Source organism: Miniopterus natalensis, chromosome 5 (genome assembly GCF_054644295.1).
Source record: "Miniopterus natalensis isolate mMinNat1 chromosome 5, mMinNat1.hap1, whole genome shotgun sequence".
In the NCBI taxonomy this organism is placed as follows: Eukaryota; Metazoa; Chordata; class Mammalia; order Chiroptera; family Miniopteridae; genus Miniopterus; species Miniopterus natalensis.
Genome location: NC_142085.1, coordinates 51,583,791 through 51,597,602, shown reverse-complemented (window position 1 = coordinate 51,597,602; position 13,812 = coordinate 51,583,791). Strand labels below are relative to the sequence as shown.

General features: G+C 38.7%; 1 protein-coding gene across 1 annotated transcript in view; it reads left to right on the top strand.

The window, feature by feature from the left end:
• The window catches only part of SIM1 (SIM bHLH transcription factor 1), a 67,160-nt gene that overhangs the window by 32,107 nt on the left and 21,241 nt on the right, over nt 1-13,812 (top strand). The window contains exon 10 of the mRNA XM_087817157.1: nt 8,719-8,887. Coding sequence (XP_087673283.1) covers nt 8,719-8,887 — 169 coding nt within the window. The remainder of the gene's footprint in view (nt 1-8,718; nt 8,888-13,812) is intronic.

The window sequence follows — 13,812 nt, the reverse complement described above, 5'->3', positions numbered from 1 at the left end:
GGGAAAGAATGGAAGGAGATGGAAATGAGGGGGCCAGAATAATGTGTGCATTTTATTTTTTGAAAACATTTTAAAGTAAGAAAAGCTTGGTTGATATTAGTATCACTTTTTCTTTTTTATTTGCTTCCCCCTCTCCCCCCAGAAATGGGCTAAAATTAAGGGTTCTGGTTGTGGGAAAAGAGACTGACAGTTTTAAATTTATGCCTTTGATGAAAGAGGCAACACATTTTGCATATAATTTGTTCAAATCTAACCTTTAAACACCAGCCTCTACCCCTCCTCTCTCCTCAAGAAAATAAGAAACAGGAAAGCTATAACAGCAATAGAATTTGGAACTTAGACCTGGAAGATTCACAAATATGCCTAAAACTTTAGTAGCTAAATGTAGAATGAATTCCCAAGCATAAAAAATGAAGTTCCTCGCCCCCCCCCCCCCAGCTTGGCTTGTGGTTGAGCGTCAATCTATGAACCAGGAGGTGAGGGTTCGATTCTGGTCAGGGCACATGCCCAGGTTTTGGGCTGGATCCCCAGTAGGGGGCACGTAGGAGGCAGCTGATCAATGACTCTTATCATTGATGTTTCCATCTCTCTCCCCCTCTCCCTTCCTCTCTCTGAAATTAATAAAAACATATTTAAAAAACATAAAGTTCCTCAGAACAAGAAGTGTGGCCCCGAAGTAGGATTTACTCCATTTAAACAGTGACACATATGCCATCTATAACTCACATGAAACTAAATTGTTGTTCAAAACTACATGACAAGAGTTTCTTTTTTTTCAATTATAAGTAATAATTTAAGTTATATTCTCCAAAGAAGGAACTAAGTCATACAGTTCATATGAAAGCCTTCAGAGACAGATAATTCTGTAAGGTGGGCGGGGTGGAAAACCGATCAGAAAGTCAGTGAAATGTATAGGCACTGATAGAGCATATGTTCACCTGGACATTTAATAATGATAAATGGTATGCTGAGAAGCTTACCCTATGAAAAAGAAGTTTAAATGTGCTTTATATTTTGCCATTTAATACTGTTCACAAAAAATAAACCCTGGAAATATAAAGAAATTCAGGAACCATTACAATATGAAATGAGAATACCTGGAATTTGCCTCAATGCTTTCTTTTTAAGGAAATATTTTTCTGATTATAAAAGTAATACATTTATTATAGAACAATAAGAGAATGCGCAGAGGTATAAAGAAAAGATACAGAACATCTTTCATCTATTTTCTAGATATCCACTGTTAACATTTTAGTTTTTTGCCTTTCACTACATGTACATGCATATACAGTACATGTTACATACATGTGTATATAGTGTACATGTTCATTTTAAAAGATAAATTTTTATTTTATTAATAGTATTTTTTTGTCATTAGAGTGACAAAAGTTAATGACTGCATGGTATTTTATCACATGGGTATATCATAATTAAATAATGTTTATATTGATTATTTTTATTTATAAATACTTGATTATATACAATGAAATATAAGAAGTTATGCTGATAAGCACCCTTGTATATAGACTTTTGATGCTTATCTCTGATTATTTTCATAAGATATATTCCTAGAAGTGCAATTACTGGGTTTAAGGTGTGAACATTCTTAAGACTCTTGAACACGTCCAGTATACGCCCTTACCAGTCATATATGAGAATGCCCATTCATTTCAGCTAATCTTCATTGGGATTTGTAGTCATTAAAAAGAGCCTTGGCCAATTTGAAAGGCAAAAATGACATCTGATAGCTGCCTTAATTCATATAGGTTATTACTAGTGAGGCTAACCCTTTCATATAGTTTCTCAGCAAGCTGTGCATCATTTACATTCTTATTTTTCTATTGAGGAGATAATTGTATTTATTATAAATTTGTAGAGGTTATTTCTCTGGGGGTTTAAAGTGCTATTCTTCCTCTCCTTTAATACAATTGTAATAGTTCCAAATAAATGTTTGAGGATTAAATAAATTTAGAATTTTAGTTTACCCAAGTATCACCTATGCTAGGCCAGAGTTATAATGTTATAAAAATTAAGTGCACTATATTAATATACGTAACAAGAAACAATAACATATAATTTATTTCTTTGATACAGGACCACAGAATTTCAGAATGATCATTGTTAATTACATACTGAGAATTTTAAAAACTCCTCATGTAAATTTGCTTCTTAAGGTATCTCTTTCTCATTTATGTAGAAAGATTTGCCAGTTTTTAAAATTTTTCAGTCATTTGTATTCAAGATGAATGAGTTTACTGCAATGAGAATTATTTTGTTAATCACTTGCGAATAAATATCTGTTGTCTGTTAAGATATTGTGCTAGTAGCAAGTAGAGATTGTTATAAGATGGAATTTAGGAGGCTGTCAAGATATACTATTCATCACCCTGTGAGATAGAACTAGAAGTGCCACAGGAGTGGGAGAGGCATTGGATGGTGTAGGTGCTCAGAGAAAGGAGCAGGGAGAAGTCACTGTGGCCCATGGAGGTAAGGAAACAAATTCCGATGCAGTGTGGTAGCAGGTCTGGATTTAGCTATATTTTAACTTGTGTCATGGGCTGATACAAAGGTATTACACAATCCCTGTTGTGAGGATGGTTGACTTGGCCACATTTTATAGACACATTACAGTGTTTGATTTACTTTTTGGTTGTTATTATTTGCCTATTATTGTACCCACGTCTTTCCTTTTTGAAACCACAACGTGATAGTAGACTTTGTGCCCAAGCAATCCCTTATCTTTGCGGCACCATCCACTCCATAGCATGTCGGATGAAACCTATGAAACGGAGGAGAAAGATGTTTCTAGGCAGAGGCAATGTTTACGTAACACCAAGACTTTTTGAGAACTACTGAACCCGCCAAATCAAATGGAGAAAACCACAAGGAACAGCACAAATCCTCTTATTAGTATGACACTATTACATTTCCAAGGGTGCCTTAGCCTAATGTCCCAGCAGACTGGCCTAGCCTGTGATCCCCTCACAGTGTGGAATCCTCCTTATCAGCTCTCTCTGCTGGCCTCCATGGGAGCCTGCAAATGAAGCGGAATGTGGGTCTCTCGGCTGCGGAGATTTACCCAGTGGCCAGGTGGGAGCTCTGCCAGAATATAAAGAAGGTCATGCACTTCGTGTAACAGTGACTTTAGAATCCAATTAAAAAGTTTAGTATAAGGCGCAGTCATTCCCACTTAATCCGATCATGGTTTAATGCAATCTTCTGCTTATTTCAGTCGGGGCCTTTGGAGCCAAATCAATTGTATGTCTTTGTTTCCACGTTTTCCTCGGTAATTTGATCACCTTCAGCTGTTTTTAAAAAGAAATAGCTCAATTGGGAAATCTGGCAACATCTTTTAAGAGTTGCCACGTAACATAAAGTCAACAAAGAAGCTCCAGAATGGCCAGCTCCAAAACTGACGTGACAAGAAGAAAAATTCAGTTGTCTAAAATGGAAGTAGAATGGGGTATGGCGAGTTGTAGAGGAAAATTCTTGCAAAGAATCTTTACTCAACGTGAACTGATTAAATATTGTTACCTTTTCTCTGTGCATTCATTCCATCTCACTTGAAGGTTGTAAAATATGTTCGTGCTACTGTTGGCATCAGGCGTGTCTCCCAGTTGAAAGGAGAGAAATATTCATGCATTTCTCTGAAGCGGATAGTACCTTTTAGTGGCGAAGACCCCTCCTATTTGCTTTGCAAGGGTGTCACATTGAGCTCCCCACATAGCGAGGTGGAGTGTACCTCGTGGGTAGGTATGGCATATTGATTAAAGGGAGGCTGGAAGGCCAATGATGCAAAACTAGCTCCTTTTATTTTATTGGAATTTGAGTAATTCCAAATATGTACAAGACTATTACGAAGTTTAGAGTAGACTCAGATGGTTAATTCTGCAAATGGAATGATTTCTGACTGTCCGTAATGGAATGAGAGGATTACTTCCGTCTGTGCAAATATGGGTGAGACTGACAAGCCGTGTGGCCTGCTGCAAATTGCCCGTTTCACACTGCTTTCCCAGCTGAGGCACCTGAGAGTGTCTGCAGCTCTGGAACGAGTCACTCAAGAGAGAAAAAGAAAACTAATGTAAACTGATATCATAGCTATTTTGAAAAATATGCCAAAACATGTACGCTACAGTTCCCTCCTTTTAAAAAATTGATCTTGGGGGAGAGAGAGAGAAACACGGATGTGAGAGAGAAACATTGACCAGTCGCCTTCCCAAGGCACTCCTACCAGGGGTTGTGCCCGAAGTCTGAGCACGTACCCTGCCCGGGAATTGAAATGGTGACCTTCTGGTGCACAGGATGACACTCAGCCAATCGAGCCACACTGGCCAGGGCTACAGTTTCTCTTTTGATGTGCCAATCATGCTTGGGAGAACTGCATGAGCTGCCCTCGAGATAGTCACCTACGGAGTTCCAAACAGGGTCAGTAGAGCACTTTCAAGAAAGCTGCAGAAATACAGCAGGCTGTGTCCTTCCTTTATTAAAGTCAGCTAAGTCAAGTTCCTCACCGTACTCGTTTTAGAGTCTAAGTTCTGTGTGCCCAAGTACTTTATTGTGTCCTGCTCCGTAGGGAAGCACTGCTATGCATACACCTAACTTTGAGGGTGTGTATGATACCAGAACACGCCTCACTGTGGGGAAGGGAGAGAGCTAGGGCCAGACTCCTCTTTGTGTCTGAGTTTGGGGAGGAAAATGGAACTCGTAATGTGATTCCCATCAGCAGCTAGCCCTTTAATCTATACAAATGAAATACTCAATTTAATAGAATTCTAAAAATAAAACAAATGCTTTGTTCTTGGTGAATCTGCCATTCAGAGCTCCTCTTGGCAGCACATCAACCGTACTTGAAATGTCTTTAAGTGGGTATTTTTTTTTTTTATTGTGCTTTTCATCCGAACACATCTTTTGAGCTGTTAGAGTTTTGAACAGGCCGAACTCTTCTTAGTATTGGGTCTGTGTTGCTCTAAGGTCGCCATTTGCTGACTTAGCAATAAAGAACTTACTTTAATAAGTTTAAAAAAAAAAAATCTTTATTGATTTCAGAGAGAGGAAGGGGGAAGGAGAGAGAAAGACAGAAACATCAATGATGAGAGGGTTGTCATTGATCTGCTGCCACCTGCATGGCCTGGACTGGGGATTGAGCCTGTAACCCGGGCATGTGCCCTGACTGGGAATCGAACCGCAATCTCCTGGGTCCTAGGTCGATGCTCAACCGCTGAGCCACACCCGGCCAGGCAATAAGTGTTTTGACCATGGAGTTTAGAGGCTAAAAACTAAAAGAGCAAATTAAAATAAGTTTGGGGGAGAAAGAAATACAGCATAAGGAGGTGTTTGTAATGAAATGGGTTATAAATTGCTACCAAAGTAAAACTATTATTCTGAGGAAATTGGGAGTGAAAAAGTGCCATGGAACGTGAGAATTAAGAAATAATCTCTACTATTTATTGAGCATTTACTATGTCTGGGCACTGTGTTATTAGTTTTTCATACAATATTTCATCTAAACCTGCCACATCCCTATGAGTTATAAGGAAGAAATTGAGGTCTAGATGGGTTGTTACATAGGAAGTGGCTCAAGCCCTGATCTACCTGACTTCATGGTCTTCTCTAAAGTTTGGTGGATTCTTTTTTGTATTTTTTTTATGTGCATCAAAACATTAAACATTTTTATTAATTTATCAAGAGTATTTGCATAAATCTTACATTTATTAGCATTTTTGTGGGAGTATTTAGAATTTCAAATCACTTGGTTTTAAAATGCTATTTAGGCCTATTTAATTTGGAGCATTTCTGTCATTGGAAGCTTTGCAAAAAATTTGGAAAACCTTTTTCAGTGGGTTGAGATGCCTACTTGTGGAGTCTGGAAGTGTGCAAGAGAAAAATGAATTCTTGTTTACTGTCTGATTGCAGCCATGAGGTCCTTGTGCTAAAACGTTGCATTAAGAATTAGTGTACAAAGTTATTAAGCTATATTTTCAGGGGTGCATGCTTTTTGCTGTCGGTCTAGGGCCTGTGAGGAAAGGGCTGAATGGATACTCTGCTGTCCAGTGGACAGGATTACAGTTGACACAGAAGATGCCCATGTGTTGCTGGAGACCTTCTCTCAGAGCCCAGCTTGCCTGGCTCACTGTCACACACATGTGCTCTCAGGGCAGGCAGGTGAGGGGACTTACAGCCATGAGGGTCTTTCCCGCAGAGAAAGGCTGCTGGGTTGCAAGTTATTAGTAGTCATTGGGGGAAACAATTCTTTCTTAGTTGCAACCATGTCTATTTCCTTTTCCATCTATGTGAAATATTGTGCAAATAGCGTTGGAACACAACGAACTATCTCTTGATTCCTGTCCTCTAAGAACTTAGAATCCCCTGGGAAAGGTAACACATAATCACTAGAAAAATAAGGTTAAAGGAGGGAAAAGATAATTTCTGGTCCCCTTCCTACCTACCTCAGGAACTGGCCCTGGTGCCTTCTTCCTGAGGGTAGCAAGTCAGTTCTTCTGTTCGTTGATGTCTCCGCAGGCCCTGGAACAGAGTCCGCACAGAGACGCTCAGTAAACATGTGCTGAGGGAATTCATGGGGTTCTCAGCCAGAAGGGCTTCATAGAAGCAAATGGGATTTAAGGTAGTTCTTTATAAAAGAAGTTTTATAGATATGTTTTGGGGGAGAGAGAGAATCAGGAAAGTATGAGGTCCATTTGGGGAGAACTATGGTGGATGAGCTGATGAAGGAAAGTTTTGAGAGATATTATCAGGAAAATAGGTAGGAGCCACATTTCCACACTTTGGAGGGCATTGGATTTCTGACTGAGGGGTGCTCAGGCTGTGTGTGTGTTGTTTTTAGAAGGAGTTGATTAGAGCAGTAAAGCAGACCAGGGATGTGACCAGACATCCCCAGCCTGGAAGACAAATTGCATGTCCACCTTCTAAATTTTTGTTGCTCACGTAGGAGAAGGTGTTTTGTTTTGTTTTTTTACTTGCACTGAGTAGATGGATTATTTGATATGAAGTCATTATAATTTGCTGACATAAACACTAGGCTGTAGTTTGTTGCAGGGATATCATCGAACCTGTTTTACTGGTTTGTATTCCTAGTCACCTGGGGGACTCCTGGCCTGAATTATACTTTTGCTTTTGCCTGATCTCTCTGTAGAAGAACAAATAGGGGGAAAGAATAACAGGTAAATGAATGTTTTCTAATCCATGGAAGCCTACCGGTCACTTTTACATATATAATGTTATTAATTTACTGTATTTCATATACCCATTCGAATTCAAAGAGTATTAAAATGTTTATAAAATTTTTAAAGCTCAGCTGGCATGGCTCAGTGGTTGAGTGTTGACCCATGAACCAGGAGATTCCAGTTCAATTCCTGGTCAGGGCACATGTTTGGGTTGCGGGCTCCATCCCCAGGAGGCAGCCGATCAATGACGCTCTCTCATTATTAATGTTTCCATATCTCTCTGCCTCTCCCTTCCTTTCTCTGAAATCAATAAAAACATATTTTAAAAAAAATTTTTAAAAGGTGAACCCATTAGAGAAAAGGAAAATTAAGATAAGAAAAATAATGGAAACCGGTGGAGTTTCTTGCACAAAATGCCTGCCATGGCGACTTGTACACTTGCTAGATTTGGGGCTTGGAGAGAGCAAAACATGATGAGTTATACGGTTCACAGTGTTCATGAAATAAAAAATAAAATACCCAGGAGCAGCCCAGCTAGTTCTGGAACCTGAGAGAGAATTTTCCTACGAGTCCTCATAAAGAAGACTCTGAAACATTTAATTTTAGCTGCCAGTGAGAAGAGTTGATATCTTCTTGTGAAAACTCAGAGGAATCAGAGGAGAAGCCCTGCTGCCAAGAATGGACTGAGGCGGGCAGGGCCAAGGCTGTCCTGTCATCTTCAGCCCCTAGAACCTCAAGGAGTAGCTTTGCAAGGGACTCTCTGAGATATACTCTTATCCCCTTCAGATCATTCTGCAGTTATGCTTGTCTATTTGTTTACTGTTTCTTCTCCCAAAGAGATTGTAATCTGCACAAGGGCAGGGCTTTATGTTCCTTACTATCCTTTCATCACCACAGAGCACAGAATTCGTGTATATTCGGAGCTTAATAAATATTTATTGAAGGAAGGAATGCAAAGACCTAGTGATAAAATATACCCTAAGGTAACTGAATTAGTTAGGGATTTTTAACTTATAAAATTTAGTTTTATAAGTTAATTTAGTTTATAAGATTACATTAGTTTGCTAGCTATAAGAATATTTGAAATATTTATCAGAATTGATCTTGGAACAGTTGGTAGAAGACATTCTTCTTGTCAGTAATCAGATAACATCAGATGTCTGGTGAGTTCACCCCACACAGGAAACCTTTAGAGTAGGTTTTATAATCCATATCTCACCAATGAGGACACAAAAGCTCAGAGAAGTTGAATTAGGGTTTTTTTCCTGCTTATAAAAATAATGAAAAATTTTTAATCAGATATTTCTGTGATTATATAATATAATTTGGCTGTGGTGTAGGTGGCAGCTACATTCACACACATCAGTTAAATGTTAGGCATTTCTAAAATAATTGAGGTGTCTGTGGAAACCACTTATATGGCCAACTACTTCTTGCTTCCTTTTTAAATGGGGGTGACTGTCATTCCTGCTGAGAGAATGTATGAATTCCATTGCTTATGGTGGCTGATTAAGGGCTATGTCTTCCGACCCTACAGGGACACAGAGTACAAAGGGCTGCAACTCTCCCTGGATCAGATCTCAGTCTCCAAACCAACCTTCTCCTACGCCAGCAGCGCCACTCCTACCATGCCCGACAACAGGAAGGGGGCCAAGTCCAGACTCTCCAGTTCAAAGTCAAAATCCAGGACTTCCCCATACCCTCAGGTATGTGCGTTACCATTTTGCAGATTTCTTTCTGTGTGACCTGGTTTGGTCTTTTCGTGGAGGAAGTATGAAAAATGTTTGGAATGAATTACCTGGTTTTAATAAATTTAAAACCTCTATAAATCTGGAAAGCTTTCCAAAACTATTTTCTTTCTCCTGTTCTTTCCTTCAAATAACCGTGCTAGCAAAAATTTGAAATGAAATGATCTTGCGTTTTACTGCTTTGATATAAAGGTTGTGAGAGTCTCAGTTTGCAGTCAGAATTATAACTTTGTTATTTCAAGGAGATTGATCCAAAATTTCCCCCTCACAATGATTAACCAGAAAGATGTAGCCAGCATAGCAAAATATGGGAAACAAGAGCTTGACGTAGAAGAATTGAATCTTAGGACAGGAACTGAAGTCAAAGGAAATTAAGAAGTGGAGGCAAAGGATCAAGGATGCATTTCATCATGAGATTTGAGCACAGATGGACTATTTATGGGGAGGAATGAAGCAGAGAGGGTCTTCCAGATGGCAGGAGTGGTAGGAAAAGCAACTCTTCTCATCTTTGCAAGGTGGTGAGCTGATGAGACCCAGAGGAGGCATTGCGGAAACACTGCAAGGTACAAACACGAGTCCTGATTCTTGGAAGGAAAAAAATTATTTTTCTGATTAGTCACAAACTTATAGACTGTGCCAAGGTGTGGACACAACTCTCTCCTGGCCTGAAGGGAGTAGGACAGAACTGGGATTCCCCACTCCCAATATCCTGTGACCACCTCACTTCCATCCTGCTCCTTAAGGGTGCCACATCAAACTTCCTGCAGTTTAGGAGAGTAACTCAGGGATAATCTCTGGGATAGTATAAAACCAAACTGGATTTGGAGTCATTTCATTAATGTGTCTTTATTGCTTATGTTTTTAATATATTTTTAGTGTAAAAATGGCAATCTAGTATGTACAGAAATGATTATCTCCTTATCAGAGCATATTATTCTATTGATTTCTACAAGTATATACTGTTGGAAGAAATGTCATTTATTGACCTAATGGTCACTAAGAAGCTACTACTTGCTAGGTTATTTTAGTGGCTTAGTATATGAAGATGAGAAGATCATGGCTTCAAGAGACTTAATGGTTTAAAATCTCCCACAAAATACCAGATTCTTTGCTCTGATGAAAGGGAGAGAAGTAGATGGGTGATTCCTAGACATTCTTCAGTGGACACCTTCTGTTATGAGGACTGAACACTTTACTTATAAAGTACATTTTAGTTAAAGTCACTATGGAGGAGGAATTTTTATTGAACAGCTGAGAAGCTTTTCTTATTAGTATCTTGTACTTTGGGAAAAGTTTTACTTTCTGTTTTACTACTTGAAAGGATGGGTTATATCTTCTGGTAACTCAATCCTTAAATATATAGGAGTGTTGGACACATAGATGAAAGAATTTAAATTAGGAAGTACTAAGTTAAGAAGGAGTTTGTCCATTATACAGAAATTAAGCCAAAATCTCCCCCCACTGAACTTCCAGAACTTTACTGTCTAAGCCTCTGTTTACTTTCATGCTTAACTCTTTATTTTTAAAAGATGTTTTTACTGATTTTAGAGAGAGAGGAGGGGAGAGGGAAAGAGAGAAAGAAGAACATTGATGTGAGAGAGAAACATTGATCTGCATACCCCTACTGGGGGTTGAGCCCTCAACCTGCATGTGTCCTGACTAGGAATCTAACTGGGGATGTCTTGGTACACTGGCCAGTGCTCAACCAACTGAGCCACACCGGCCAGGGCTCATGCTTAGCTCTTAATGTCTAAAATTTTTATTAGTTTACTCTAAAAGTAGAGTAACTACTCATTTTAAAAAAATATTTTAACTACCATGAGGCTGCTTCATGTGCGTGTGTCTGTGTGTTGCAGGAGGATGAGTTCATTTGAAAGTTATACAGGTTTCATAGTTTTAAAATATGTAACGCAGAATAGTAGAAAGTAAAAAAAAAAAAAAAAATCCCCTTTTATTCCCTCATTTCCCTCTCCAAAGTTGTTCTTTATTTTAGAAATGTTCTATGAAATATAAAAAGCATGCACATGCACACACATATGTCCACATAGGCTTTCTCTTGACGTTTGTTCATTTTTGTGGTTAATATGTATATAAATGTGGTCCTTAGAATTTGGGCTGTATGTCTCATTTGAAATTGCACAGTCATGAATTAAGTTTATTTAACATTTATGTGTCTAGCAAAGGTTGTTCTTTAATTGTGTTTACTTTAGATAATCATGGTGTTGGGCCAATCATTGACTAAGTTCCTACTACATGGGCTGCAAATAGACAAGGGAACAGGCATCTGTAGTGAATGGTCATGGGGTGAGCAGCGGATCCTCTGGGGACACATTGAAAAAGCATGACACCCAGGACGAACTCATTACTGTTTCTGCTGAAAGAAAACAACTTAGTACCATCATCTTGAATTCCAAGTCCTCAAAAATTTTAAAGAAAAAAATTATGTAGCTTCTCAAAAGTCTTACTTGGTTCATATTATCCTTCTATTACTAAGGGATACTTAATTTTCATTTTCATGTATTACATCCTTGACTCAGTAGATGCTAGCTGAGCACCTACATCAGAAAGATGCTATGCTGGCCATTGTGGTGAAGGAGGGCAGGTGTTGGGTAAAAGGTGCTAGAATACGAAGGAGGTGTATATGAAGTGTCCTTCAGTTTTGTAGTACAGTTGGAATAAATTAATTATTTGAATACATAGTGTATAGGAGATGGTGTACACAAAGGGCTTTATGAGTGGTGTCAGCTGCAGGAACTCCAGCCTGGATGGCTGGGGAAGGTGTTGTAGGTGGTCTGGTTTGGAGGGTAGAATTCAGGCGTATGGGCATAAGGGAAAGGAGAGGATACTTCAGGATGACCGAGATGATGAAGAAATTCAGGAATGCATTGTTCGTGTGATTGGGCTTGGAGTTGACGTCGAGAAGGGCAGGTCCCTGTGGAGGCTGACTAGGAGTGATATGTCTTGAAGCACTGAACAGCGCTAACCGGCTGCTGCCAGGACCGGGGAATGTGCGGGGATGCAGAAATCATTTGGTCTGGCCCTGCCAAGGCGGCCGCAGGCGGGACTTGAAATTCAATAACTCCAGGGGCTTTTCTCATAGCTAATTTTTAAGTCGATAATTTTGTATGGCCCGTGAATGATGTTATAAATCTCCAAGTGGCCCTTGGCAGAAAAAAGGTTCCCTACCCCTCTTAGGCCAAGGAGTTTAGAGTTTGTTTTGTGGAGAAGCAGTAAAGGTTTGAATAGAAGATGAGAGCATTCATGTGGCTGACGCAAAGCAAACTGCTGAGGAGACCCACTTTGGTAGCCCTGGTGTGAGTGCGTGAAGGCCTGAGCTAAAGCTCTGCACTGAGGTAAAAGGTGTTGTACAGGAAAAACGGGTAAACTTCTGTCTTTGGCTGCTTGTACCTGTTCTCGTTAAGGATATATTTTGATCATTATAGATTTATTTTGAAATTATATTTTGAAACTTACTTTTTCTTCAGATAAATACCCAGAAGTGGGATTGCTGGGTTGGATGGCAGCTCCATTTTTAATTTTTTGAGGAACCTCCATACTGTTTTTCACAGTGGCTGCACCAATCTATAACCCCACCAAGAGTGCACGAGGATTCCCTCTTCCCCACATCCTCACTAACGCTTGTTATTTGTTGTCTTTTTTATCACAGCCGTTCTAAAAGGTGTGAGGGAATATCTCATTGTGGTTTTCACTTGCATTCCCCTGATGATTAGTGATGTTGAATATCTTTTTACATGTCTGTCGGCCATCTGTATGCCTTCTTTGAAGAAAATATCTGTCCAGGTCCGCTGCCCATTTTTTTATTGGATTTTTTGTTATTTTGATGTTGAGTTATATGAATTCTTTATGTATATTTGAATATTAACCCCTTAGTGGATGTATCATTTGCAAATATCTTCCCCCATTCAGTAGGTTGCCGCTTTGAAAGATACATGCATCTGTATGTTTGTTGCAGCATTATTTACAATAGCAAGATATAGAAGTAACCTAGGTGTCCATTGATAGACAAATGGATAAAGAAGATGTATCTATATGCGGCAGAATATTACCCAGTTATAAAAAGAAGAAAATCTTGTCATTTGTGACAATCTGGATGACCCTAGAGGGTATTATGCTAAGTGAAATAAGTCAGAGGGAGACAAGTACTGTATGAATTCATGCTGTGGAATCTAAAAAACACAAAACAAAAATACAACAGAAATGGGCTCATGTATACAGAGAACAAACTGATGGTGCCAGAGAGGAGGGTGGAGGGAGGGTGGGTAAAGAAGGTGAAAGGGAATAAGAAGTACGAACCTCCAGTTATATAAAAAAAAGTCACAGGAATGTAATAAACAGCATAGGGAAAATCGGCAGTGTTACTGGAATAACTTTGTATGGCGACGGATGGTTACTAGACTAGTATTGTCATGATCGCATTGTAAGGAATAGAAATGTTGAGTTACTATGGTGTATACCTAACACTAATATAAATTGTGTGTCAGCTATACTTTAATAATAAAAAAAGCTTACTTTTATAGCTAATGACACACTTGTACTGAATTTCCATTTATATATTATTAATAGACACATAATAAATGCATTTTTAGTTAGTGGATGATTAAGCTCTTAATTGTACTTAATTTTAAATACTTTTCCCTCTTTTCTCAAAAATAAAGAGAATATATATATATATATATATATATATTTGGTTATTTCCACATTTACGTATTTGTAGCATGCAAATTTTCATCAGATTTTTAAAGAGGCAGTTTCCAGAACAAAACTGACCTCATAGCATAACAGGCTTATGCATTTTATTAGTTATAAAAATGGTGTTTTAGTAATTCTATATTATTTATTAGATTCTTTGCTCTAGTATATAT